Below are 27950 nucleotides of genomic sequence, written 5' to 3' on the forward strand. Positions count from 1 at the left end.
ATGTATCACCCAGAGTTTTATTACAGGTAATTTCAATGTGCAATCCACCAAACATGACGATAACCTCATCTTTCCGTACAAATCAGGCCATTCCCAATGAATTTGCTTAGGCATTTCAAAAAGAGGCTGATTTGCAGTTACAATTGATGTTTCTGTGGAGTTCACAACACGTTCGCCTTATCCATCGAATACCTGAGAATCACCTGGCAGTGCATACACATCGCTCTTGATGTCTATAATTAGTTTGCACATGCGCAAAAGTGTATCATGACCTTGAAAAATGTTATTAAACCAATTCATAATATCATTAGAAATCCAAAAACACTAAATATATAGTAAATAGTTCAAATGATTATGAAAACATTTTGAAACATTTTCGCGCATGCGCAAATACTGGATATGTCAAATATTCGTTTTTTAATAAATATATGATGCAAGGAAGGTAGCCGCCAAACCTGATGATTGGTTTTTACTAAAAAAAAAAAAAGGTCAAAGAAAAGTTTTCCAGAAACTCAATATTTTCAAACTGAAGAAAACGGCAATTTTCTAAGAATTTTTTTTTTTAATTGCCAGCAGTTATTTCTTAAAAAGTATATAATAATGATGCTTTGTGGTAATTTTCATGCTTGTATCACCATTTGCACAATTCCCCCGATTTTGCTTGCTAATATCTTTCACTAATAGTGTTATTACTTGTTAGTTTGGTGAAAATTATCAAAACATTTTCTACGTATCTGCCTCTAATTTGGAACCGGAAACCCCTATTTTTCTTCATTTATGTGTTATTATGTCATAGTGAGGAGCTGTTTTTTGAACGTTTTATCATAACTTACATTGGATTATATATAACACATCTTTCAAGGATTAAAATCCCTTGTAAAATTGCTTGAAAGCATAAAAATCGATTTTTTTTACTTTTTTGCCGACATTTTGAAACCGGAAGTCACCTTAAGTTTTATTATTGTATTGTGAAGTCGTAATTTATGAACTTTCATTTGCTTTTTATCAAATCTAACAATAGATTTTACATATAACACACCTTTTAAAGGATTGACAAATAATGGCGAATTTGTTATGACGCCATTTCCAAAATGTGCGGTGGCCATCTTGAAAAAATGATTTTTTTTTCTGGCCAGCAGCGGATTTTTTATAAGTATCATTTAGTTAACCTTTATACCAAATTTCATGCTTGTATCACGATTTGCACAATTATGTCCATAATATCTCCCACTAACAGTATATGCTTTACCTTTTAGTCTTTTTAGTCTTATATATAAGTTTTACCTTGGTCTGTCCTCTGGATTCCTATTTAGCATGGCTTGTACCAATTCATTCAAGGATTCAGAGTATCTGGACGGTATTCTCTGTTAAAAAGAAAGTTACTATCCATGTGGCCCTTCTTTCATTGCATGATCTAATAAGAATTTCTGGTCCTAAATATGGTTGAAAATCTCATGTTTTGACCTTTTGGGCATGTAAAAATCAACGTGTTAAAATTAAACTTTAACAAAAATGATTATATTTAAATTTCTTACAAGTCTTCAAGTCATCTTGAAACATTTTTGTCTTGTAATGTTCAACTTTATAATCAGGGCTAATATGGGACTTCCCGAACTTACTCCTTTGGATATCAAAAGTTCCTCTTTCTTGAACAAAAAATAAAAATTCATACTCATGGATAAATTTATAACCCTTTCTATGTCAATTCTTTTTTTTTAATATATCTAGTAGTTTTTCCTTGATGTATGTGGACATTTGTTCAAAAAGTTTTCTTAATTGTTTTATGTCATACAAGAATTACGGAGCAGTGTCATATAGGTGCAGGGAAGGACGATAATGTTTTATTAATGGTGAACTAAGGTTTTGTTTGAATTCTTGTTCTTCCTTTCTTCTAATTTTATCAAAATATTTACTTTTAAAAATCCAGTTCAACTGACTTATTTAGACTATCTTAGTAAGTAAGTTAGTAAGTTATTGAAAACACAAAATTTACTATGTTATGAAAAATTTCTATGACTTACAATAAACTCTCCTTTGATTATCTTGAAAAATAAGCTGATTAAATTCTGGGCATCAAATGGAGGCTCAAGGGCACATAACTCATATAAAACACACCCTAATGCCTGTAAAATAATAAATAGATGAGTCAGTTTACAAAACACAATTTAATGCCTGAAAAATAATAACTTAAACAAGCAAAATATCAAACACTTTATATGAAACTTTACTGTTAATCTTTTATAAATGTTTTAAAATGTTTGTAGTTGCGATTAATTGATAAATTACCGCAGTCTTATTGACTTTCATCTCCTTTTACTCCTATTATTTATAAATTCAGTGTCTCCCTAATTTTTGTCAAAACTTTCAGGTATTATTGAATATTCAAGAGCTAAATGTATGTGGGATAGAAAGGCAATATCTATTTTATATTCATAATGTATCTATATTATTTATGTACAGTACATTCCGTGACATGGTCTGAAAAATGTCGCAGGTTTTATAAAGGCTCAGCATCAGCAACTTAAATGTCGATGATTGATTACCTGTTGTCAATCAAATCATCAGCTGATAGTAAGTGCAATAAAATCAGCCAAGCGTGCATGGTCGGCCGCACATGCTACTTAATATTATGTAATTAGTTATGATAATGTAACAGGTAAAATCGATAATTACATAATAGACATTTAAAAGGCATGCACGGTTTTCAGATTGTTTCAGTTCTATTTATTTAATTTACCAATAAAAGAAATATGCTTTTTTTTCAGGTCTGTCTGAGGAAGAAACATTCTACACATTATTGTTCTCTTATTTATCTTCTCAGTTTTTATTTATGATTCGAATATAAAATAAAATATCTTTTCCTATCCGTTCTTTTCTCATTATTTCTACATTTCGTCGCGAGTTATATGTTCTAGAAATTTCGTAGATTAGTTTTCTTTTAAAAAGACATGAGTTTCCTATCTTTATTCATATTTGAAAACGTCATGTGAGGGAGGGTAAGAAGGGGTCCTGATCCCAAATGCTGGGCTTAAAAAACAAAATACCGAAATCCTGGACTTAAAATCACGAAATCCCGAGGTCCCCTAATTCGAAAAAGAATTTCCGGTACCCGAAAGTGTTACTCTTGAAATCCCAAGCTTAAAAACATCCGATCCTGGAGTCCCGATAAAGGTCCTATCCCCCCTCTTTTATATTCTCAAAACGTGAAATATTACTGTAACAAGAAATACACGAATGAAACAGCTGCTGAAACGTCTATTATTGAAAACTAGTTTTTCGTTTGTAAGATACGATGGTTATTTTTATTGTAATAAAATGTTTGGATTGGAAGAGAATTTGATCGAACATTTAAATGCATTGCTGGTGAAAGCGGGGTCAAGGTTGACACGATAATATCTCGTGTGTACATGTGTTTAAAACTTTAGGGGTTTCCTGTTCAATTTCATGGATAAAATCATCAATCGGAACTACTCGGCCTGCTTTTTGTTTGCACGAAGAAATAACTTTAATTATTGTACTGTATAGCGAGAGTAGTTATGATTGATAAAATTATAAAAGATATTATTAGCCTAGCATGTAACTATGTCCAGTGTGTATTCTTTGTAAAAAAAAAAACACACCGTCATATTCAACTGGCTTAAAATTCTAAGATAAAAAAAATTTAAAAAAATCGAGATTTTTTTCTCAGTAAAATAGTTTGCAGCAAAAAAAAATATTTACGAGATTTTTTCTAGGTAAAATAAAATGCAGCAAATTTTCTCAATTAAAATATAAAACTTACTGAATAGCGTAAATATGTGTTTTCTTGAAGAACAAGACTATGTAGGATAAAAAAATCTATACGTTTTAGAAATCAGTCACAAATAGTAGAGGGTCACTACTTGATAAGGCAATGGGTATAATTAGTAAAACTCTTTGAAGCCCCTCTTTGAGTGTACAACAAATTAAAGATATCTTTTTGAATGATTTGTGTAGCCTTGAAAAAGACTGTTATGAAAAAGTTTCTGCTGCATCTCTCGTAGTTCTTGACTTGGTTTTCTTAGTGTGGTAGGAGGTGTTCGATCTTCTTGGTGAAACTGGGGTCATCTAACTTGGTTTTGAAGTAACTTATCGATTTACCATAAGACCTTTCAGGAAATATTTTGCGAGGTACATGGGCTGTTGCACGTCCTTCTAATGCTATTACTACTGGGACAACTTTATATAAATGGTCAATACACTGCATTATTTAATTATCTGTTTTATGCTATATTTGTCATATATTACATGTGTTCCTAATAAAATGGTATAAACTATCTTTATTTGTAAATTATTCAATAGACAATATGATAAAATTTTATTTACTGGTGAAACATCAACAACACGACTAAATAAAACCATGAATGCTACAAAAAAATATCAAAAAAAAGGAAGAGCTTTAACCAATAAAATCTGACAAGTCGGCCTTACAAGATTAAAAAAATAATATAACTTACAAATATTTGGTTTACTGGTGAAACATAAAAAACAAGACTAAATAAAACCATGAATTCTACAAAAAACTGAAGAAAAACGAACAGCTTTTACCTATAAAATCTGACAAGCCGGCCTTACAAGATTAAAGAAAATAAATATTTAACAAATATTTTATTTACTGGTGAAACATCAAAAAGAAGATTTTAAAAAACCAAGAATGCTACAAAGAACTAAAGAAAAAAAGGGATAGTTTTAACCTATAAAATCAGACAAGGTCACAAGATTAAAAGAAAAAGGAATTACACACATACAATGTTCATGTACCAATTCAAAACATATTCTTTTATATATAAAACCAAAATCCTTTAACATGACAAATCGTTTTAGAACGAACAAGAGACATAAAATAAAAAATTCCATTATTTTTTTTTATTTACTGATTTCCTTAAAAAAAAATCTTTTTAATAGATATTAATCAAATTAATATGAAGATGGTTATGAATATATATTACATTTAAAATTTAGTTTTTATTAATATTTGAACAAATATTAGATTTAAAATTAATTCTTTAAGATACAGCAGGTAAAGAATATAAAAAAAATATATTCTTTAATGTTTTATTCTGACAGACAAAATAACAGAAAAGCATAAAAAAAGTTGTATTTTTTCTTAATAATGCAAAGACAAACACAGGTAAATTTTACCTGTACATCTAAATATTATGTAATCAAGACATGAAACCTTCTACCTGTTAAAAGATTTAAAACACCTGGTTGATCACCTTTTATTATCCCAGCAGGAAGTCTGACCATCAGCCAGTGATTTATGACCCCCAATAAAAGCCCAGCATTTAATGCCAGGCATACAAGATGCTGATGATTTTTCAGACCATGTCACAGTGTGTACTGTATACCATTTCATAATTCTATGAGTGAGTTGTAAATAATTATTTTTCATATTACTTTGAAAGAGTAAGGCTTATCACGTAACATGTATTTGTGTGAGCAACACTAGGGATGTTGTTGGTTCTGCTTATTCTACCAGAGCAGCTGAGATGATTCTTGAGTTTTAGTTGACTTCCTGTTACTCAGTCATTAGTTCCCTATGTTGTGTTTTGTAGAGTGCATGTTGTTGGTCTTTAATTTGTATTTTGACATTGCAGTTTATCTCCAACTTATGAGTTATATAATCCCTTTGGTATCTTAAACAACTTTTTTAACAACAGATTTTAAAAACAACAAACAATGAAAAACAAACATACATTCATTCCATTTACATATACCGGACTAGAACAAATTTGAATGTGTGTGGTGTTCTACATTTTACACATGTAAAATAGCCATTACTTACCCAGATATCTGACTTAGAACTATAAGGATGCTCTTGACAAACTTCTGGACTAAGATAGGATGGAGTACCAATTACAGTCTTGGCCAAGTCGATTGTACTCTCTAGCACCTTAGATATACCAAAGTCACCTGTAAAAATAAGCTATATTCTTGTGATTTTGTATTATCAATCCTAAAAAAGCAATTTCATATGAATTGACAACAATGCAGTTAATTGGAACCAGTTACAGATTTAAATAATTCAGACTTAAATGATTGCAGTAAAAATTGTCTTTCATAAGCTCCATAAACTCAGGTAGACATTTTTTCCATCAATTCTGATTTTCAAATGCATATATTTTCAAAGACAAGAACAAAAACTTTTTTCTTCAATTTTAAGTATTTGTATTTCAAATACAAATATCCTTACATGCCTTAAATGACCTTTAACTTAACTATAAAATAAGTTTTTATCTTCCAGAAATTAACTTAATTACAGATCAAATTCATAAAGAGCCCGACAAAATATGAACTTTTTTGGTCAACATGTACTGTACCTGAAAAAAATATAGACAAAATATGAGCTGAAGGTACAGACAGACAGATTGATTTATGATTCATGACTTTTGAACAGAGTATACTACTGTTGCCTTTATTTACAGTGTACTTAGTGCTAATACAAAAATAATATTATACAAACCTATTTTGGCAACATTGCTTTTGGTCAAAAATATATTCTCTGTCTTCAGATCTCTGTAAATAACAAACAACAGTTATATCATCAGACATCATAAATATAGATAAAGTGCTATAAATAATACACTGAATTTAAATAATGATTCACAAAATTTATCAGTGTTATAACTTTTCAAGTGAGTCTTCCTGGTTAATCACCACTCTTCTTTACTATACTGTTTATTGTGTATTATTTGATATTTTCATCTCATCTTGTCATGTGTGTTTGTGTTATGTTATATGACTTTTGATGAACTTCTTTGTACCATTGTATCTTTATGGTGTTTAAGAAATAAAGAATCTACAAATCTACAAAACTGTAATAAATATGAGATATCATACCATGCATACATTTCTGTAAGACCTGATAATTAGGACTTTTCAACAATTGATAGTTGAGAGTCACTCAAATTAATTAATTATTTGTGGTTGCATTTTTCTTAGAATTTTGTAAGAATTATATTTGAAATGAAAATTTGATGTTATAGGTGGTTGGGGTCTAAAAGAGTGTTTCCCATGACAAACATGCATTGAAATATGAAATAGCCCTTCTGATTTTCCTTGGTATAATACTTTTTTCATTTATTGGATCTTAAATCATTTTCTTGCAACTAAATTCTATATTTTTTAATTATTTAAGAACTATCCAATATTAAACATTTGTATCATTAAAATAAAATTTTATTTTAAAAATTAACAGCTGTTTATCATAATTATCAACACAGAAGATCTACCAGCAAAATTTAGTTAAACTAAAGATCTATTTTCTATATAATATATGATAAAAAAAAATATGGACTTTCAATTTTCCTGTAAAATTCATATTAGAAAAGTTTAACCAATCAATCAAGAAAATAGTTTCAACACATCATCACAGTGATAAACAAGAATGTGTCCATATTATATAGATGCCCCAATTGCACTATGATTTTCTATGTTCAGTGGACTGTAAAATCATAACACTGATTTGGCATAAAAATTAGAAAAATCATGTCATAGGTAACATGTGTACTAAGTTTCAAGTTCATTAGACTTCAACTTCATCATAAACTACCTTTACTAAAAACTTTGACATGAAGCTGGACTGCCTGTCCAGCTTCATGTCAAAGTTTTTAGATAAATTTTCTGACAAACTAAAATTAATTTGGCTCGTTTAATTTTCATAAAATTTGGACAATGTATTTACTTTGACCCTTAAACAAAACTGTTAAAATTTCAAAAATTTTGAACCAACCGTTTTGTCAGAAAAATTACACTGGTTATATAGCAATTTGACAAACACAAATTTTGATCATTGAGAAGCTTAATATTCCCTTTACAACACAACGTAATTAAAACGTTTTGCTGACTTTACAGAGTTATCTCCCTGTAGTGTTAGGTAGCACCTTAAATAGGGCATAATTGAATCTTTAGATATATTGACAATAGAAACACCACAAGAATTCCTCTGACTTGTATTACCTGTGGAGAACTTTCTTTAAATGTATATATTGTACAGCCATGGTCATCTGTACAAACCACTGAAAAGATAAAACAATGCATCATATTAGCATCTTCACATGTACAATAATGAACAAAATTATCTCTCAAAAAGAAAAAGATATCAATACATTAACAAAATTAATGATCATATATATAAAAAAAAAAATATAATGTTCAAATAAAATATCTTCTGTTGAATTATGTTCTGTTCAGAAAAAAAAGGAATTGGTATCTAATGGAGTTGATTACAGCATACTTTGTGCAAATATCAGAAAAAATAAATAGGGACAAAGATGATATATCCTTGAAGATTACCACATAATTATTGTTCACTGTGATTGTTGCAAAAAAAGTGTAATGTTTACTGCTGTAAAAAAAAACTAGACACTATCTGTGTCTCTCAACCTAGGTCAATTAGCATCTTGAACAAAGGACATTCTCCATTATTTTTTTTATGATCTTGATGATTTTTTTCTACTTAAAGTTTCTCTTTTCATTTTCTTCATTTTTTTCCAAAACACAAAAAAAACATCAAAAATTGTGTTATGACTATGATCAATGTTTTAATTATTTATAAATCCAAAGATCTAAAGCTTCCAAATACTTACACACATAATTTCTTTTTCTTTGAAGTTAATATTTTTCTGAAATAAAAAAAAATTTGGTTATTAATAATATGAGTATATGACTATATAAAAAAACACATTGGTTAAAGATAAAAAAAACTGAAGACTGTTAATGACATATAGGAAGACAGACACAAAGCATGGGTATATCATTTTTTTTAAGAATACTCTAAATTTACTACCAAAATCAATATTTTACATGCTTTATCTCATGAACAAACAGGCAGAAATCTGTGTCTCCCATTTTGTTTTTTAATCTTTCTAGTGTGATAGAACACCATTTGTGCTTTTACAAAACATGTGTCTGGCATATACAATTTTCCGATGAGTTTATTATGGAACCGTAATACAAGTGAGAGGTTAAGAGCCTATAAAACCAGGTTTAATCCACCATTTTCTACATATGAAAATGCCTGTACCTAATTAGGAATATCACAGTTGTTATCAATTCGTTAAATATGTTTGTGCTTTTGATTTTGCCATTTGATTAGGGACTTTCCATTTTGAATTTTCTTCTGATTTCAGTTTGTTTGTGGTTTCACTTTTTATTTTTACACACAAAAATGAAGTCTAAATAAAAGTGTAAAGTGAATCATGTAGTAGACTTTCAATATGTCAAAACTTGAAAACAGTAAACTTTACCTCTTTTGCTTCTTGTACTTTTTCATCCAGACTTCCTCCATCACAGTAGTCCTAAAATAAACAAGAGTGAAGACACTTAAATTTCCTGCCACCTTTACCTATCATGAATGAAATCAAGTCTTTAGTATAATGGTAAATCTATAAATTTGCAAGTATCAGATGAACCCTTGCCAGAAAACGTGTAAACCATACAATTTATATTCTACACAAAATATATTAAATTACTACTTAAGTATCTGAGACACAGTCCAAATAACAAACACTTTACATTGACCAAAGAACTATTAAATGAGGTCAAGGTCAAATTAACCCTGCAGACAACATGAACACAACAATCATTCATACACCAAATATAGTTGACATATTGCATATAATATGTGAGTTAGACATAACCATAAATATTTAAAGTTCATTGTTGAAGGCTTTATAGTGACCTTCTGTGGTCTGGTCTCTGGGAGAGAGTTGTCTCATTCACAATCATACAACATCTTCTTATTTCTATATTAACTTTGACTAATATACCATAAAAATGAAATCAAGGTCAGATGAACCCATCAATAATTACATACACCAAATAAAGTTGACCTTTTGCTCATAGTATCTGAAAAAAGATTAAAACAAAACTACTTGACATTGACAGATGAATCAGGCAGGCACATGCAGTTGGAAAGCAACCCCTTAGAAATGACCTTTGTTGACACCTTTAAAAGTTATTAATGGGACTCATATTTCAGCATGCCATTCTGAAAATGTGTTAATTTGATAAAAAAAATTATAGGCAGAATTTTGGAAAACTTCAGTGTTTTTTTTATCTTTAAATAAAATTGAGAATGGAAATGGGGAATGTGTCAAAAAGACAACAACCCGACCAGCAGAAGTTCACCAACAGGTCTTCAATTAAGCAAGAAATTTCCGCACCCAGAGGCGTCCTTCAGCTGGCCCCTAAACAAATATATACTAGTTCAGTGATAATGAACACCATACTAATTTCCAAATTATACACAAGAAAATAAAATTAAAATAATTCAAGACTAACAAAGGCCAGAGGCTCCTGACTTGGGTAAGGCGCAAAAATGTGGTGGGGTTAAACATGTTTATGAGATCTCAACCCTATACCTCTAGCTAACGTGGAAAAGAAAACGCATAACAATATGCACATCAAAATTCAGTTCAAGAGAAGTCAGAGTCTGATATCAGAAGATGTAACCGAAGAAAATAAACAAAATGACAATAATACATAAATAACAACAGACTACTAGCAGTTAACTGACATGTCAGCTCCAGACTTCAATTAATATGATTGAAAGATTATGATTTCATCATATGAATATCAGGCACAATTCTTCCTGTTAGGGGTTTAGTATCATACCATCATAAAATATATGAGAAGAACATAACCTGTGTCATGCCAACAACTGGTTTTTGAATAAATGTGTTTAGTTACGATGCAAAGACCCTATAAAGTGAATCAATATTAACGCCAAAATATGCAATCTTTTAAAAATGACTTGACAACAGTATCGTAACTATATCCCTTCTTAATAAGTCTATTTAAAGGTTTTGTTAGTTTCTGAGGGAATACTAACATTTTTGTGCTTTATAAAGAATATTTCCATAAAATAATGGATGTGAAATACCTGAATAACCATGTGTTTTATTATTAACCAACTATTACTTAGACAGATTTAATATGAACTTTGTAAAATTTAACTGTTTTGGAAACTATGACATGGACTGGTGACATAACAAAATTCAACTAGAATTGCTTGAGCAAGATGATACATATATACATCCAAATATCTCATTAGTCTGAAAGAATGTAAGTAATACATACCTGTACAATATATACAAATTCTTCATCATAAAAAGATTCATGAAATGATACAATATGGGGGTGCTTCAATTGTGATAAAATGCTGAAAGATAAACAAAAAAGAATGAACAAACTTACTTTCACTCACAATTCAAATTATTCATGTATATTCTGGAAGTCTATAAACTAATTGGTTTCTTAATTGTTTTGAATACTCTGACATTATTCAAGAATTCAATAACAAAATTATGAAATAATGAAAATAAATTGTGACAAAGCCAATAATTTTGGCATTTGCTCATTCTGATAGTTGAGTGTAATAAATGCAAATATTTTACAATGATTAATTAATTTGTTAATACAGACAAAATTAAGTGATTTGTTTACCAAAATTTGCATGCAACTTGTTTCTATTTTTTACATGGTCAATTCTAATATGTAATAAGAAATATATTAATGTGTGCTTAATTTAGAGATAATGGGGTAGAAGTTTTATTTATTTACTTAAAATATCAGTTTCTTGGACATTGTTACCCGTTGGATAGACACACTTTACTTTTTTGTGTTTCAAAAGATAAACACATGCAAATTTTTGTAAAGCAATTTGAAATATCTTATTTATCATTTGTGTAACAAATCCTTAAACGTATCAATTTTCAAGTCTTTTTTGCTTAATTTTAAATTTTATATCTAATTTGAATACAAAAACATCAGCAATTTCTTTAAAAAAATAGAATAAATATTTGTTATACAATATCCTGTCAAAAATCATTTTATAAAAGAGGGGTCTATGTTCTAGTTTTCAAGCTAATGATTAAACTCATTCAAAAAATGCATCTTTTACTAATAACATTTTCAGTGTTAACCTCCCATGTATCTGTATTGTATTAAGTATGCCCTTAAGAATGACATCTTTGTAAATTGTAACCAATGAACATCTACATGTACAAGATTTTTCTAGATATTCTTTTTGTAAGACATACTTAGCCTCTTTCTGAATTGCTTCCTTAGTCCTTGATTTTCTTCTGTCATCTACTTCTATTTTTTTCAATGCACATAATCTAAAATTATATAATATTTGGAAAATGGAATACAGGGTTGAGTTCAATATCGTAGCAGCTACATAGATTTTGACTATTGAACGTGTAGCCATAGACTAGTTGTTACATAGATATTGATAGCAGCTACATAGCTTCTAAGATATTGAACTCAACCCTGGTATCAGATATAAATATTATCTATTTAAATATAATATCATTTTCTTCATCAATAATCATGGACATTAACAGAAAACTTCATGAGAATAAAAAAAATAAAAAATAACTTTATAAAAAAATTAGTACCAAGGTTTCATATTAATGTTTTAAAGCTCTTGATGCAACCTTCAGCAGACTGAACATTTGTGAATTCAAATGGGAGATGTTTAAATCTTTACAAGTATTTAACAAGTGACTTTGTACAACCATTAATGCAAGTGCAATCACCCATGTTAGGCAATACATCAAAATCAATACTTTTTTGTGCACGCCAAGCTCAAAATGACAAAGTTTCTCAAATGTTTTTATAAATATTCATAGGTACAAGCTACTTGTAATTGGTTACTGTTTTAGTTCTAGTGTTGTTGTTTTTTATTCAATGTAGCTAGTTTTACCTATAGTTGTATTTGTGTTTATTTTATCTTATTTGCTTAGTTGGAATGATTTGTACAGGATTATATTTTCATCAAAACCCTATTGCTTAATTATCATCAATAATTTCAGTTTTGAAAATGGTGATTCCAGACAGATTTTGATGAATCCTGGACTCATGGACTCGCCTTAGTGAGAACCCTGTTAAATATAATTTATTTAAATATAATATCATTTTCTTCATCAATAATCATTATTTTAGGGATTGAATGTAATGTCAGCCATGTAGTTGAGAGGAAAAATAAAAAACTGAAGAAGGCCATTGACCGAAACGTCTTGAAAAATTGGTTTATTTAAACAATTATATAAAGTATGTTCCCTATTGGAATTTTGAAAACAAGAATAATTTCTCTCTTGAAAGTTTAAATTTTTTCAATCAAGTGAAAATAACATGTATGTACTTCTTAGTTTCAACACCCTTCACCAGATAAACAGCTCCACATCCACCTATCCCTAGTTTCTTTATAGTTTCATACTTCTCCATTTATTACATATTTGTCATAATCTGAAATAAAGAAGAAAGAACAATATATAAAGGAATAGCCTAAAAAATGGTGCATGTACATGTAAAAAAAAATGTAGGATCAAGCCAAGTGAATGCCTCAAGGGTCTTGTGGTACATTAACACTGTAGGATGTAGATTAAAATAAATTGTTTATGTATATCTTGTATGTACATTTGTATTGTATTTTTGATTGACCACTTAATCCTTCTGTCATGATGACCCTCTGAAGATTCAGACTACTCAAGTATTCAATCTTGCTCAGTAAAACCTGGGTTATTCCATTATTTCCTGTTGTGCTTGGCAATACTTATAAAACTCAGGGGATGTTCTAACCAAGCTTTCCTTAAAGGTCTCTTAAAATATGTGTAATCTAAGAAAATGTCTGAAGAAATAAAAAGTATGCATGTTTAAAATGTACTGTGTATTATCTGTCATATTGTTATATCGGGGACTTGCATACTAGACTCATAAAACAAAATTTTCTCAAACTTCAGTCTTCATTGAAAGCAGTAATATACTATATGCAATAAAAAATATTTTATTCAGTTAATCATACATAAGGATATCTTTATGTGAACTGACAGAATGCAGGTATTGAATCAGCTGTGGCAATGATAGGGTGAATTTCAAAACTGGCATCTGGAAAATCCAGAATGTTTTTTTTTAATTCTTAGACATAAAATACATATTACTTTCATAAAGTTATAACAATATATCCATTACTAAAAGTTGCCCACATGCAATGCGAATATAACCCTAAATAAGTGGTTTTTTTTAATAAGTATAATACATTATATATATATATATATATATATATATATAATCTATGGAATTGCGAAAATAAGGTCCACATTGGTCAATTATTATATACATCTATATATAGATACATGTTATTAATATCAACTTCACTTTTTAAAAACATTTATCATGTATAGTTATGTTTCTTGTCACTTGTGTATACATTGTACTATGTTTGCATTTTAACCCGTCAGGGTTTCATGTTTTTTGCAATAAAGATTTATTATATATATTATGAGATACGACAATCAAATATGAGGGGTCAGTAGAAGCCTTTGGCTTATGTAACGACTCGAAGATAAAGGTATAAAGGTATGACATAGTGGTAGTCAGTGACAGGTTTGTTTTGTACTATCTACATGATCTATAAATTTTGTGCTGTGAACATGACCATGTACATCATTGCATGCTTTTCGTTTAAAAAAGTTCTGGAACAGAAAAATTGTTACCAGTTATCATTTAAAGGCTAAACTAATCTCCACACAGCTATAAGTTTGTGGTTACTTTTTGTTTTGAAATGTCATTTTCGTGATATTTTTACCGGAAGTTTATTGTCCGTTTTTAAAATTAAATACATACCGGTTAGGGACCCATGCTACTTCCGAGTTAGAACCGTAGTCATCTCAAATGTTCCCCGAAGAGATGCATAACCATACATACATGTACACCAAGGCCGTAACGACACTGATTATTTTTTTCATACATATATATAAATATAATAGTAATTTGTTGTTCTGTCTCAACATTAATTTCTATAACTTGTCATCATTCCTTTTAAACTATTCTTCCTGAACAGGGGCGGATTTAGGCGGGGGCGTGGCGGGCGTGCGCCCCCTCTAAAATTTCCAAAGCATGGGTTGACTGCAACATATTTAAGTATCAGAAGAGACCATTCAATCTTTTTTAACATTCAAAGTATATAAAACAGTCAGTTTAACAGAATCAACGTGATTACTAATCAACTGACCTACGCTTTATTAAAGTTCTATAAATAATTTCAAAGGTAGGTGTCCAACGCGGAGCTGCGTTTGATGACAAATATAAAAGGTTTTTAGCAGTTTAAGTAAAAACAGATGTTACATTGTATTTGCGCTTTTTCTAATCACTTTGTTTGATAATCGAAGTTCCTAAACATCCCTTACTCACTTTCACAATTTTATCATGGCACGGTCAAGAAAACAGCCGACAGGTGAGATTCTTTATAATATCCGTAATGAAAGATAGAAATACTGTTTCAAGCGAAAGGTTAGTTTATTAATTTGTATCTCTGTGACTAAATTTATATTTATTTTTCACTAGCAACCTGAATATTTAGCCGAATTCTGTACCGAACTACTGTATGCTTGGGATCCAAGAAAATAAATATAACTGCGTAAATGCATCTCATTCTGAATTAAGACAAGGTGTTTGTGGCGAACACAGAAAAGGCTTGCACGACCTCCAAAAATTAAAAAAGTAAAAAAACAGATAGTATGAAAGGACTATTAAAAATCGCTGGTAAAAGGAAAACTTTTCGTTTGACAAATATATTGTTCAGGTGAGCAATTGTGATCCGTCTCGTCTCACTTTGTGTCCGTCTGTCCGCCCGTCTGGATCTCTAGTTAAAACAGGCTCTTTCAGAAAAAAGGAAAGCGACACTGAAGGTAAAGAAAGAATAATTCTAGTAAACTAGTTTCAAGTTGTGAACAGAGTTTGAGTATTGCATATAACTTCATTAGAACAATCCAAAAACGATAAGTAGACTGACAAATCAAGTACTGGGCATCGCAAGAGGCAGTTCTGTCTGCGTATTCATTTCACGAACTGAAATCTTTCTCTTTACAGATAAATAAAATATCCATTATATGAAACATGCATGGATTAGTTTTTATCCATGTTTCTTTAACCTTGAAAATTGAAAGAATATCCCATATTCCAATTTGATATTATTGAGGAATTGTAGAAACTTTAACACAGGATTTTGTCTTTTGATTAATTATTCTGGACTACGGAATTTCGTTTCTTTATATTCTGGGTTTCAGACTCAGACACCCAACACCTTATATACTCCTAAATTTATAGTTTCTGGAACTAAAATACCACCAACTATAATAATTTGAAATTACGGACCTACATGTAAACGTCAACAATTCGATTCCAATTCCCCTGTACCCATATCATGTATGCTTACTCTATAGATAGAATCATATACATGTATCTTATCTCTTTATCCCAAGTGTGTCTTCTCTTTGTCAGCATAATAGTAGCGAGTTTAATAATTTGTAAATGCAACTTTATGATGGTGCTTAAAGGAAAGCTTAATTCCCTTTTGTAAACAAAACTGTTAATTTATACTGATGCTACTATCGAATTGCTGATGGAGAAGGAATTGGAAGAAGACATTGATCATTGTGTTGATGATAATGTGCTACCTTTAGAAACACAGACGGCCCTGAAGCGACTGAAAACTTAGAAAATAGCATGCATGAGAAGCAAGAGATTGTGCGGTCTTGCCATGTTCCATGTTCATCTCGATAAGGATACTAGTAACAGTAGACCAAATTATGATTCTGAAACGATTTGACTAAACCAGCCATAGAAAAATTTGGCAAACTCTACTGAAACGAAGTTTGTTCTATGTACTGGCAGCAGTCTCAAATCAGTGATATTTAGATGATTATCTTCCATATGAATTTTAATAAGTTGTTAAAAATTTTGTGTTATTAAAATGTCTTAAAATATGATTTTTTTTTTTATAAAAAGTGTCCAAATTCAAAACATTATCGAACTCTCTAAAAATGCCTAGAATGCAGGATTTTGCACAATTCATTTCATACCCTCCAAAAAAAAAATCGCCTCGCTTCGCTCGGCTCAATTATTTTGCCTCACTAAAATAAGATGCCTAGTTACGGCCTTGTACACGTGTGCAATCCTTGCTTAGAAGTTGAGAACTTGTCTCGTTGGTTGAAAAATAATTATACCAGTTTTGTAATATGATATTTTTTTCAAAATGTTTCAGAAAATTGAACCATACCAGCACAGGCACTTTTCTCAATTTTTTTTCCTATATACATTAGGATTTTTTTTTGAGACAAGTGCCTGTGCATACCAGAGACATATTGTACTTTATGTCTCTGACCATACGGAATAACTTTTTTAGTGAAAATTATTTCCAAGATGACTCGTTTTCCTTTGTAAAAGCAAAATATATGAATAATTCTTACATTATATCTTTTTCTATCTCAAAGCAAGGATTTGTATAAAAATACAAGTCCTTGCTCAAAGTTCATGACTACACTTGTATGAGGGTGTACTTATAGCAATTACAATTTTAGAATTCATAAGTTCAGAGGTAAAAGAACTAGAAACTGAATGTGAAGTAGTCTGGGCACTGAGAAATCAATATCGCTGGCTCAAAAAAACATCTTAATATCGTCCTATTACAGACCACCATCTGGTGACAGGATTGTCACTAAAGCAACTCCATCAATCTCTAAATCGTATCAATAGTCCATCCGCAAATGCAACTATCATTGTGTGTGTGTTTGGGGGGGGGGGGGGGGGGGTGATTTTAACTTGGGACATATTGATTGGTCAACATCAATCACAATACCAGGCAAACCTGACATACAACTTCACCAAAATCTCTTAGATATATATATATAATGAATGACACAAACCTTTTTTTAAGGCTAAATCAAGTTGTCTATACACCAACAAGAAATGACCGAATACTAGATCTAATAATGATTAATAACCCAACATACAAAAACAAAGTAACCACACTACCACCAATAGGTTTAAGCGACCATGATATTGTCTATGCCGAAGCAGACATCTGGATTAAGAGAATAAGGGAACCCCCACAATAGGTATACAAGTATAACAAAGCCAACTGGGACGAAATTAAACTTGACATAGGTACCATCAGCAAATCAACCAATGACAACTATTATTCTCTTAACACCAATGAGCTATGGGAACTATTCAAAACCAAACTCATCAGCTCTGTCGAAAAACATATTCCATCAAAGATCCTACGAAACAAACATCGATGACCGTGGATATCTGATAAATTAAGATGTCAAATTAACAAGAAAAACAAACTTTTCAAAAAGCGAAAAAACAGCGAATACACTGAGAAATATAAAAAGATGAAAGCTCAAGTACAAAAAGATTTTATTTTATTTTATTACTACCACTGGGTCGATGCCTCTGCTGGTGGACTATAAGTCCCCGAGGGTATCACCAGCCCAGTAGCCAGTACTTCGGTACTGGCATGAAAATACGGATTTTTTTGTGTTATTAAAATATGATGTTACAAAATATTAGAAATTTTTATAAATTCAGGAATGTATCTCCCTCATGCAAAGCTCTGATTCCTTTCATGGATTTGGCTATTATACTTTTTGGACCTTTTGGATTATAGCTCTTCATCTTTTATATAAGCTTTGGATTTCAAATATTTTGGCCACGAGCATCAATGAAGAGACATGTATTGTCGAAATGCGCATCTGATGCAAGAAATTTGGTACCGTTAATTTTATTGTAAATGAGACATGACCGAAATTGTCGGTAGGGCCTTACAGAATTAAGATTCATTTTAGGTGGGGTCTAGGAGTAACTTGATTCTCTTTGTGATTTGGAACCTTTCAGAAAGATCCATACACTAACGCACAAGTATAACTGTCTTCGAAACGACGATGACGATTTTCAAAAAAATGTTGCATACAGAGAAAAGTAATATAAAATTGAGAATCACTGCATGAAAATTGAAGTGGGGAATATGTCAAAGGGACCCGACCAATTAACATTGAGAATTGAAGTTGGGAATATGTCAAAGAGACCCGACCAAATAACATTGACAATTGAAGTGGGAATATGTCAAAGAGACCTGACCAAACTTAGTAACATTGAGAATTGAAGTGGGGAATAGTTCAAAGAGATCAAACCAAATAACATTGAGAATTGAAGTGGGGAATAGTTCAAATAGACCAAACCAAATAACATTGAGAATTGTAGTGGGGAATATTTCGAAGATACACGACCAAATAACATTGAGAACTGAAGTGGGGAATATGTCAAAGAGACCCGACCAAGTTACATTGGGAATTGAAGTGGGGAATATGTCAAAGAGTCCCGACCAAATAACATTGAGAATTGACTTGGAGAGTATGTCAAAGAGACCAAACCAAATAACATTGAGAATTGAAGTGGGGAATATGTCAAAGAGACCAAATGATATTGAGAACTGAAGTGGGAATATGTCAAAGAGACCCGACCAAATAACATTGAGAATTGAAGTGGGGAATATACCAAAGAGACCCGACAAAATAACGCTGAGAAATGAATTGGGGAATATATCAAAGAGACCCAAAATAACATTGAGAATTGAAGTGGGGAATATATCAAAGAGACCCAAAATAACATTGAGAACAACAGCCATATGCCACCAATAGTTCTTCAACAGCAACGAGCCAATATGAATACTTGACTAAAAAATATTGTGCGCACAAAATAATATAGTGAGCGTTAAAAATATTCTTTAACCTTACACTTGGAACAATGTACGGGAATCCATGTCTTCTTTTTAGAGTGACAGAAAGGAGAAATGCATACTTGGTTTTCTTTTGAAATTGGGCTAGATTACATGGAAATACTCTAACAAAAAATCATTACAGCATTTTTATCGACTCCTGATACACGGTATATAATCGGAACGCTTGCTTTCCGATTCAGTCGGCAGTAACGCTTGCTTTCCGATACACATCACACTTGCTTTCAGATTTATATTGACGAAGAAGCAGGAGAAACGACTTTGGAATTCACAATACTTTAATCTGATGGTAGCTGTATTCCCTTTTGTATCTCACGGAACACTAGAAATATTTTTCTTGCTAAAGATGCAGAGGCGGATCCAGCCATTTTAAAAATGGGGGCTCCCAACCCAGGACAAAAAGGGGGGTTCCAATTATATATCCCCGTTCAAAGGCATTGATCGGCCGACAAAGGGGAGTTCCAACTTCCTGAAACTTTTTAATACATTTAAAAGTAACTCGGGTTTCCAATCCTCTATTTATTCTCCTTACATTAATAGTCAATCTTTCACAAGCAAAAGATAGATGATATTTAACCAGCACCTGTGCATAAATTTTACGGCACAATTTGGAACTATGTATAATAATTTATCTAATGTTGTATGTAATTTTTACATCGAGGACTGTCAGGGCCTCGTGTCACTGTGTATTGCCATCGCCTGATTTTCCGCCCAATTTGAATATATGCATATATAATTAGTTTTGGTTTGATAACCTACATATAAAAATTATAGACCCGTGGACCGTTATATAGTGCAGAATAAAATTCCTTATCGCTTCTTTTAAATTCATGTTTTCAATGGATACTCAGATTTTTTCAGGTAATGACTCAATTAGTCATCAAATGCATGTTAAAAAGACAAGTTATACTATCAGTGTACCCTTATAATTGTTATTTGATTTGTCATTTGAAAAGGCAGAGTTTCCTAGTCAATGGAAAACAGCTATTGTCATGCCGTTATTCAAAACCGGAGACAAATCACTGATTTCCAATTATAGACCAATCTCATTATTATCAGCAGTGGGTAAAGTTTTTGAAAGAATTGTTTTTAAATATGTATTTAATCACTTAGTATACAAATTTCAATCAAGTTTTATTCCAGGTCATTCTACCGTTCACCAGCTAATAGAAATTTACTATAGGATATGCATGTCACTTGACGATCGCTGTATAACATCTCTTATATTATGTGATATCTCGAAAGCTTTTGATAGGATACGGCATGGTGGCCTTTTAGTAAAACTAAAAACGTATGGTATTGATAGAAATCTGTATAAATGGTCTGAAAGTTATATTTCAAATAGAAAACAAAGCGTTTTTGTTTCAAATAACATTGTCAATTTTGAGAATTGAAATTGGGAATGTGTCAAAAAAGAGAACAACCCGACCATAGAAAAAACACAACAGCAGAAGGCCACCAACAGGTCTTCAATGAAGGGATAAATTCTTGCACCGGAGTCGTCCTTCAGCTGGCCCCTTAACAAATATATACTAGTTCAAATATATACTAGTTCAGTGATAATGAACGCCATACTAATTTCCAAATTGTACACAAGAAACTAAAATTAAAATGATACAAGACTATAACAAAGACCAGAGGCTCCTGACTTGGGACGGGCGCAACAATGCGGCGGGGTTAAACATGTTTGTGAGATCTCAAGCCTCCCCTATACCTCCAGCCAATGTAGAAAAGTAAACGCACAACAATACGCACATTAAAATTCAGTTCAAGAGAAGTCCGAGTCTGATGTCAGAAGATGTAACCAAAGAAAATAAACAAAATGACAATAAGGCAGCAACCATTTGATTTTCTGGGGGGGGGGGGGGGCTATGGGTTTTTTTTCTGTGCAAACTTTTTTGAGAAATGCCTAATACATAAATAACAACAGACTACTAGCAGTTAACTGACATGCCAGTTCCAGACTTCAATTAAACTGACTGAAAGATTATGATTTCAACATATGCACATCAGGCACAATCCTTCCCGTTAAGGGGTTTAGTATCATACCATCAGAACATATGCCTATTCGCCTTTTGATAATACTAATGCAGGAGTTCCGCAAGGCTCTGTATTAGGTCCCTTACTATTTCTTATTTATGTAAATAACATAGCTGATAATTTGACAAGTCTAACTCGATTGTTTGCTGATGATACATCTCTTTCTTATTCCAGCAATAACCCTGGCACTATAGGATGTCTTAAATAGCGATTTATAACTAATTTCAGTATGGTCTAAAGATTGGCTTATTAATTTTAACCCTTATAGATCATAATAAGACAAAGGCAATGATATTCTCCTGCCATACTTCCCCAGATGATATTGAAATAGAATTTCAAAACCAATCAGTAGAATTTGTCTCCTGTCATAAACAATTAGGGATTACTTTTGATTCCAATGGTAAATTCAATACATTTTAAAGTGTGCAAGCACAAGATTAAATGTTCTTTAGAAAAAGAAATGTATGTATTGAATATAAATTATCTTGCTCGTATATATATTTAATTTTTATAAGACCCGTTATGGAATATGCATGTGAGTTATGGGATGGTTGTACTCAACAAGAAGCCGACAATTTAGAACATGTTCAGTTAGAAGCAGAGAGGTTAGTAACTGGGTTACCCGTGTTTGCTAGTCGGGAAGCTATATATTTTGAAACTGGCTGCATGGCAATTGCAGAAGACAGAAGAAAGTCCAGAAAGCTCAATATGTTCTATTCTTTACATAATGGGACTGCCCCTGATTATCTCTGTGATTTAATGCCAGTAGGGGAATTTTAGTGTTTCTGGCACAAATCCCTATTGTTCTCTATGTTTCTGGCACAAATCCCTATTGTTTTTCTATTGTTTGTATCTAGTCAAACAGATCCAACCTCAAATTCTTGACATTCTTTTCCATTGTAGTATACTGTATATTCTTTAAATCTGTGTATGTTGATGTAACACTATTATATAAACCTTAACAAATAAACGTTCTCTAAGCTCGTTATATAAACCTTAACAAATGAACGTTCTCTAAGCTTTATTATTCAATGTTTTTAAAAGTTGTTCTTTCATCCCCTGATAACATTCATCAAGAGAGTGCTTACTTATAATAGTCAATATACTCATAATATTCAATGGATAACAACCATAAATTGATTAAGGAAATCTATACTAATCTTTCACACCCAGCAGCATACTCTAGTGCTCAGAAGATTCATCAAGTACTTAAAAACAAAGGAATTAAAACACCAGGACTATACAAAATAAGAAAATGGTTGCAAGATCAAGACGATTACAGCCTACAAAGACCTGTACGTCGAAATTTTAAGAGGGTCAAGGTAATAGTTTCATCTTTAAACGAGCAACTAGATATTGACCTTTTAGACATGCAATCATTATCAAAATATAATAATAAAGTGAAATACTTGCTCATAGCCATTGATGTTTTTTCGCGGTATGCTTATGTAAGAACTTTAAAGGATAAAACAGGAAAACACGTTGAGCAGAATATTGCTGATATACTCACTGAGGTCAATCCTAAGAAAATTAGAACTGATGGAGGAGCTGAATTTTCTAATCGATGGATTAAACAATTATTTAAAAGGAAACATATTTATCACCACATAACATTAAATGAGGTGCATGCTAACTATGTTGAGCGATTTAATAGAACATTCAAAACTATGATATTCAAATATTTAAATAGACAAAAGACATACAAATACATAGATGTCCTTCAAAGTCTAGTTGTAAGCTATAACTCTACTCCACACCGCTCGCTGAACAATATGGCTCCAAAAGATGTGAATAAAAATAACAGCGCAGACTTATGGGCTTATATGTATCTCAAACCAAAGAATACAACAACTACAACTGAAAAAGACCAACATCAGAACTCAATCACAAACAAACGCAGACGACTTTATAAATATAAAATTGGTCAGCTTGTTCGTATCTCACATCAGAGGAAAGTTTTTACTCGCGCCTACAATGAACAGTGGTCTTATGAAGTATTTAAAATAACCAGAAGATTTCAAATGCAGGGTTTGCCGCTATATCGACTTTCGGATCTTTTAAATTTTAAAATCGGTGGCAGCTTTTATCAAAGTGAATTACAGACAGTAAACAAGAATGAGGACGCTGTTTGGGAGATCGAAAAAGTTTTACGGAAGCGAAAACACAATAGACGAATGCAATTGTTTGTGAAGTGGCTAGGATATCCAAATCGTTTTAATTCTTGGATTGATGAGTCTGACATGCAAAAATAATACGAGAAAGATGATAAAAATGTTGAAATACAATAATTTTATTCTATATTTTTATACACATCTATTTATTCACAACTTAATAAAACATTTGTTTAGATTTTGTTATATTCACATAACTATACATCCAAATCAACACTCATGTTTTGTAGGATCCTATAATGCCCATAAGCTAAAGTATCTATCCCCAAATTCAAAACATATCTCTTGTCGTCAAACCCACATAAACCCAATTTGTTTATGTTCACTACATGAAGATTGTGTTTCATACTTCGAATAAGATTCATGTTGCACATAACAGTTTTTTGTTCTAACACACATTTTACATATTGCTCATGTCTCAAATCATTTTTAACAACACATTTTTTAATCCCTTTTGCTCTTTTATGTTCAACATCTCCATATTGCAACGAGTACATCTTACTCCGAAGTCCAGCAAACTCCAAAATTGGTTTTGAAGCTGTTTCGTCCTTAAATAGTCCAGGTATTTTAGCGTTTGTGTCATTATACAGAAAATGGTCTTTTGGATAGTTGGAAAAGTCGAACAGATGTCTGTCTATGTTCATGTCTCTATACAAATCTTCTGTGTTGATGTGATACAATAAACTGTCAGTGTCCGTCAACATAAGTTTCGCCTTATGACCATATTTCAACATTACATAGTTGTAGTGGTGGTCATACATGATACATTTGGACAGTTCTAAAATACTCATTCCAACAGCTATTGGTTTGTTGAGTTTCAATAGTGTTTTTTTACATTGAACGGCAACTAGATCTTTGTTGAAAATCTCACACCTTTCGAATGAGGACTTTGACACCCTTTTTAGAAGTTTCTTTTTATTATGAACAAGAGTAATGTCTACTCTGTTTCTGAGATTCTCCATTGTCTTACCAAACACCGCGTTGTTCATTAACTTAAAAAATGACTTTCTGAACTCTCCACATGCCTCCTGACGACGTTTTGTATTTAGATCTACATATTCTTTTAAAAATGGATATTGGGAAAACTCAAGAATCCTATGTATTTTTTTCAGTTTCAATCCAAGTTTGAGATAAAGTTGTAAATTTCTATAATGACAAACATAGTTGCGTTTATCATCAAGAGTGCATAAAAGTTTGTTTGTTTTCACTCTCACCTTTGCATCTCTTCGTCCCGATTTGCTTTGATTGAGTTTTGACCAGAGATTTTGACTGTGTGGAGACAACATATCATCAGAAACAGATCTTGATTCTGGTGCTAGTGGATAATCGCTGTGGAGGTCATGCAGTTCTTTTGGATAGTCCAAATCAACTTCTAACATAAAACCCTTAGTTGCATCTTTTTCTACGTTTTCAATCTGAAATTGGGTACACTCATCCTGACTTAAGAAACGAAAATCAGAAACGGGGAGTGGGAGAGTCATTGCTTTTCCATAAAGGTTGTTACAATCTTGATAAATTAAAAAGGATGAATCCTTTGCAGAATCATAGGTATCCGGCATATATTTGTTATTTGCCTTAGCGTATCGATTTGATATATGAGAAATTCCACCTCGCAGTCCAGCCTCCATGAACAGATACGCATCTGAAATGTCTTCTGTAATTAATTGTAACTTGCATTTAGATACTTTCAACGCTGCACTCCATGCCAATCCGGGACATGTAAAAAAATGTGCTGGATCAAGGCCATAGTTAGATAAGCATTCATCTCTAAAGTATTCAAAAACATCAGCTAACTGCAGCACGTCGGACTTGAGATATAAATCGTGATACTCTCCCATGTTTGTTAAATTAAACCTATCCCAAACATTTTTGGCATGATCATAATCTAAGTCTGAAATATGACATTTGTTGAGATCATTGAAGAAGGCTTCCTTTGGTGGTAAAACGCTTACCTCAAATTTTTTCGCATTGTCCATCCACGAATATGGATAAACTCCTTTTCTTAATAGTAATGTTCTCTTATCAACAGTGGGGAATTCATTTGCCAATTGTTTAAAATGGTCGGGGTTTTCTTTGACTAAATCATCCACCAACCCTGACAGACTGTTTGATAAACACTGATATGAATCAAGAAATCGAAAACAACCAAGTGAAAAACTGACATACCGCTCAAAATTATTTGCGATAACTGAAATCTTTCTGTCTTTAAATTGTCCAATTGATTGCATTAAAAGATGAGCATCATAGTTACGTAAATTGTGGAAATACACAGGAATGTAAGAAGGATACTTATAGTTTAAGTTACAATTTGAACAAGCAGCCGATCTGAATTTTCCACTTATGTGACAATGATCGCGAACTTTTCCCGACTTCTTAGTGAATGCCTCACCACATATGAAACAATTAGAACTGTTTTGAAATTTTTTTTCATCTTCATCACTCATTTCTAAAGGTTCTATATGCTCTAGAATTTCTTTTATGTATGTTTCCTCTTCCAATAGTGACTCTACGAAATGTTTGCTAGCATCACAACCACGATAAACTACGGGTGGTTTTGAATATCTCTCATCAACACAAACAATCTTATACCCATATCCACATATTGCATAGTCCGCCGTTATATTGGTATTTGATGTGGTTGGATTAGGAAGGCATGTATCCTTTTTTTGCACAAAAGCTTCAAAATCACAATACACAACAAAAGGTACTCTCAACTGTTTTGAATAGTCGTCGAAATCAACTATATCACCGTTTCCTCTTGTTGGGAATTCTACATGTTGTGCATCATGCTGTGAACAGTATATTGTGTGTTTGTTTAAAACCCGTTGTGATGAGAAACCCTGAAGGCAATAACGACAGAATTTATATGCTGTACCTTTACACTTAATTCTCGATAACAATCTATCAAGATTTTTTATGTAGCAATAATGTGCATTATCATTCTTTGTCATATACAAAAGATCAATTTCTACCATTTTGTCTCTGTGTTTACTAATGTATATTGGAAAAAAATTATCATCCTCAAATCCAATTACATTAATTGCTATGTTATTCAGATTTTCAAACTTGGGAATATGTTTGACTTGCACAGGATATGTGATATCCGACATGTTAAAAACATCTTCATAAGGAATATAATTTGACACACGCTGTGGGTTATTTGTTGCAGGATGTGTGTGCGCTAATATTGAATAGAGAAAACATTTTTGGTCTTGGTTTTTTATGTTAATAATTGAATGCGAATCTTTTAACGATTTTGGTAGATCAAAGTAACTGCTACCTCCTAATGGTTTGTATTGTATTGTGTGAACTTCTAAGTGTAAAACTTGCTTCAGTGTCCAACCAGATCCCTGAGCTACATAATCATCAAACGATGAGAACTGTTTTTGAAATGCTTCATTCAAATCATGTTGCGTTAAGTTATCCTTAGAAAGCAAAGTATAAGTGCCACTTTTAAAATATGGTTGGCTGAAATCCCTCTCATCATCGTTTGTCTCTCTCATAAATTCAACGTGAACATTTAAATACCATCTAATATGTTTCACTAACTCACATCGTTTTTTTAAGTGTTGTTGAATTTCATCCTGTATGTTTGAGAAGAAGGTTAGCAGATCATACCTATCACCTTCGAATGGAAATATTTTTAGAACATGAAGTGAATTATCAAAAGCGTCGTCTGTTGTTGTGGTATGTGTTTGATTTGCAATGTTTCCTCCGCTTTGTTGCTGTTGTGGATGTGTCGATTGTATGTGATTAAATAACGACAAGTAATTGTTATGTGTTATTCCACATTCTTTACACTTCAAACGATTGTCTACAGATTTATATCCAATCAGATGACCACGTTCATGTCTTTTTAAATTGTCTTCTCTTTCAAATTTTCTGTCACAAAAGAAACAAGCTAATTTTTTTTTGTGTGAGTCAAGATGTCGTTTCAACAAGGCTCTGTGTTTAAAATATTTATTGCAGATGTCACACATCAGTCTTTCATCTTCCCCCAACGTTCTCTTTAAAGAACGCAATTCTTTTTCAAATTGTCTATTTCCTTCTGGAAATTCGTCAACACTTTTGTTAAGTATAGAGTTTAGATCCATAATGAAACACTCGTTATAAAGTTTATTTAAACATCA

At 31.7% G+C, this 27950-nt stretch overlaps 3 protein-coding genes across 3 annotated transcripts in view; 1 reads left to right on the plus strand and 2 right to left on the minus strand.

Annotated features, from left to right (window-relative positions):
* The window catches only part of LOC134684900 (calpain-3-like), a 60642-nt gene extending 46017 nt beyond the window's left edge, over positions 1-14625 (minus strand). Inside the window, exons 1-11 of the mRNA XM_063544217.1 lie at positions 14523-14625; positions 13172-13275; positions 12066-12143; positions 11104-11185; positions 9270-9320; positions 8610-8645; positions 7981-8039; positions 6485-6537; positions 5807-5934; positions 2022-2123; positions 1285-1364 (exon numbers count right to left, since the gene is read on the minus strand). Coding sequence (XP_063400287.1) covers positions 1285-1364; positions 2022-2123; positions 5807-5934; positions 6485-6537; positions 7981-8039; positions 8610-8645; positions 9270-9320; positions 11104-11185; positions 12066-12143; positions 13172-13254 — 752 coding nt within the window. The 5' untranslated portion in view covers positions 13255-13275; positions 14523-14625. The remainder of the gene's footprint in view (positions 1-1284; positions 1365-2021; positions 2124-5806; positions 5935-6484; positions 6538-7980; positions 8040-8609; positions 8646-9269; positions 9321-11103; positions 11186-12065; positions 12144-13171; positions 13276-14522) is intronic.
* Positions 14626-22767: 8142 nt separating this feature from the next.
* Positions 22768-23901, plus strand: LOC134684902 (uncharacterized). Its single transcript, XM_063544218.1, has one exon. The coding sequence runs from the start codon at positions 22768-22770 to the stop codon at positions 23899-23901; it is 1134 nt and encodes a 377-aa protein (XP_063400288.1).
* A 116-nt stretch (positions 23902-24017) lies between these two features.
* LOC134684903 (uncharacterized) lies at positions 24018-27914 on the minus strand. Its single transcript, XM_063544219.1, has one exon. It carries the CDS (start codon positions 27912-27914, stop codon positions 24018-24020), a length of 3897 nt encoding a protein of 1298 aa, XP_063400289.1.
* Between the last annotated feature and the right edge of the window lie 36 nt (positions 27915-27950).

Source organism: Mytilus trossulus, chromosome 9, assembly GCF_036588685.1.
Source record: "Mytilus trossulus isolate FHL-02 chromosome 9, PNRI_Mtr1.1.1.hap1, whole genome shotgun sequence".
Lineage (NCBI taxonomy): Eukaryota > Metazoa > Mollusca > Bivalvia > Mytilida > Mytilidae > Mytilus > Mytilus trossulus.

Excerpts from the sequence above, each read along its gene's own strand:
- LOC134684902 (XM_063544218.1), top strand. The coding sequence starts at position 22,768 with ATGGATAACAACCATAAATTGATTAAGGAAATCTATACTAATCTTTCA.
- LOC134684903 (XM_063544219.1), bottom strand. The coding sequence starts at position 27,914 with ATGGATCTAAACTCTATACTTAACAAAAGTGTTGACGAATTTCCAGAA.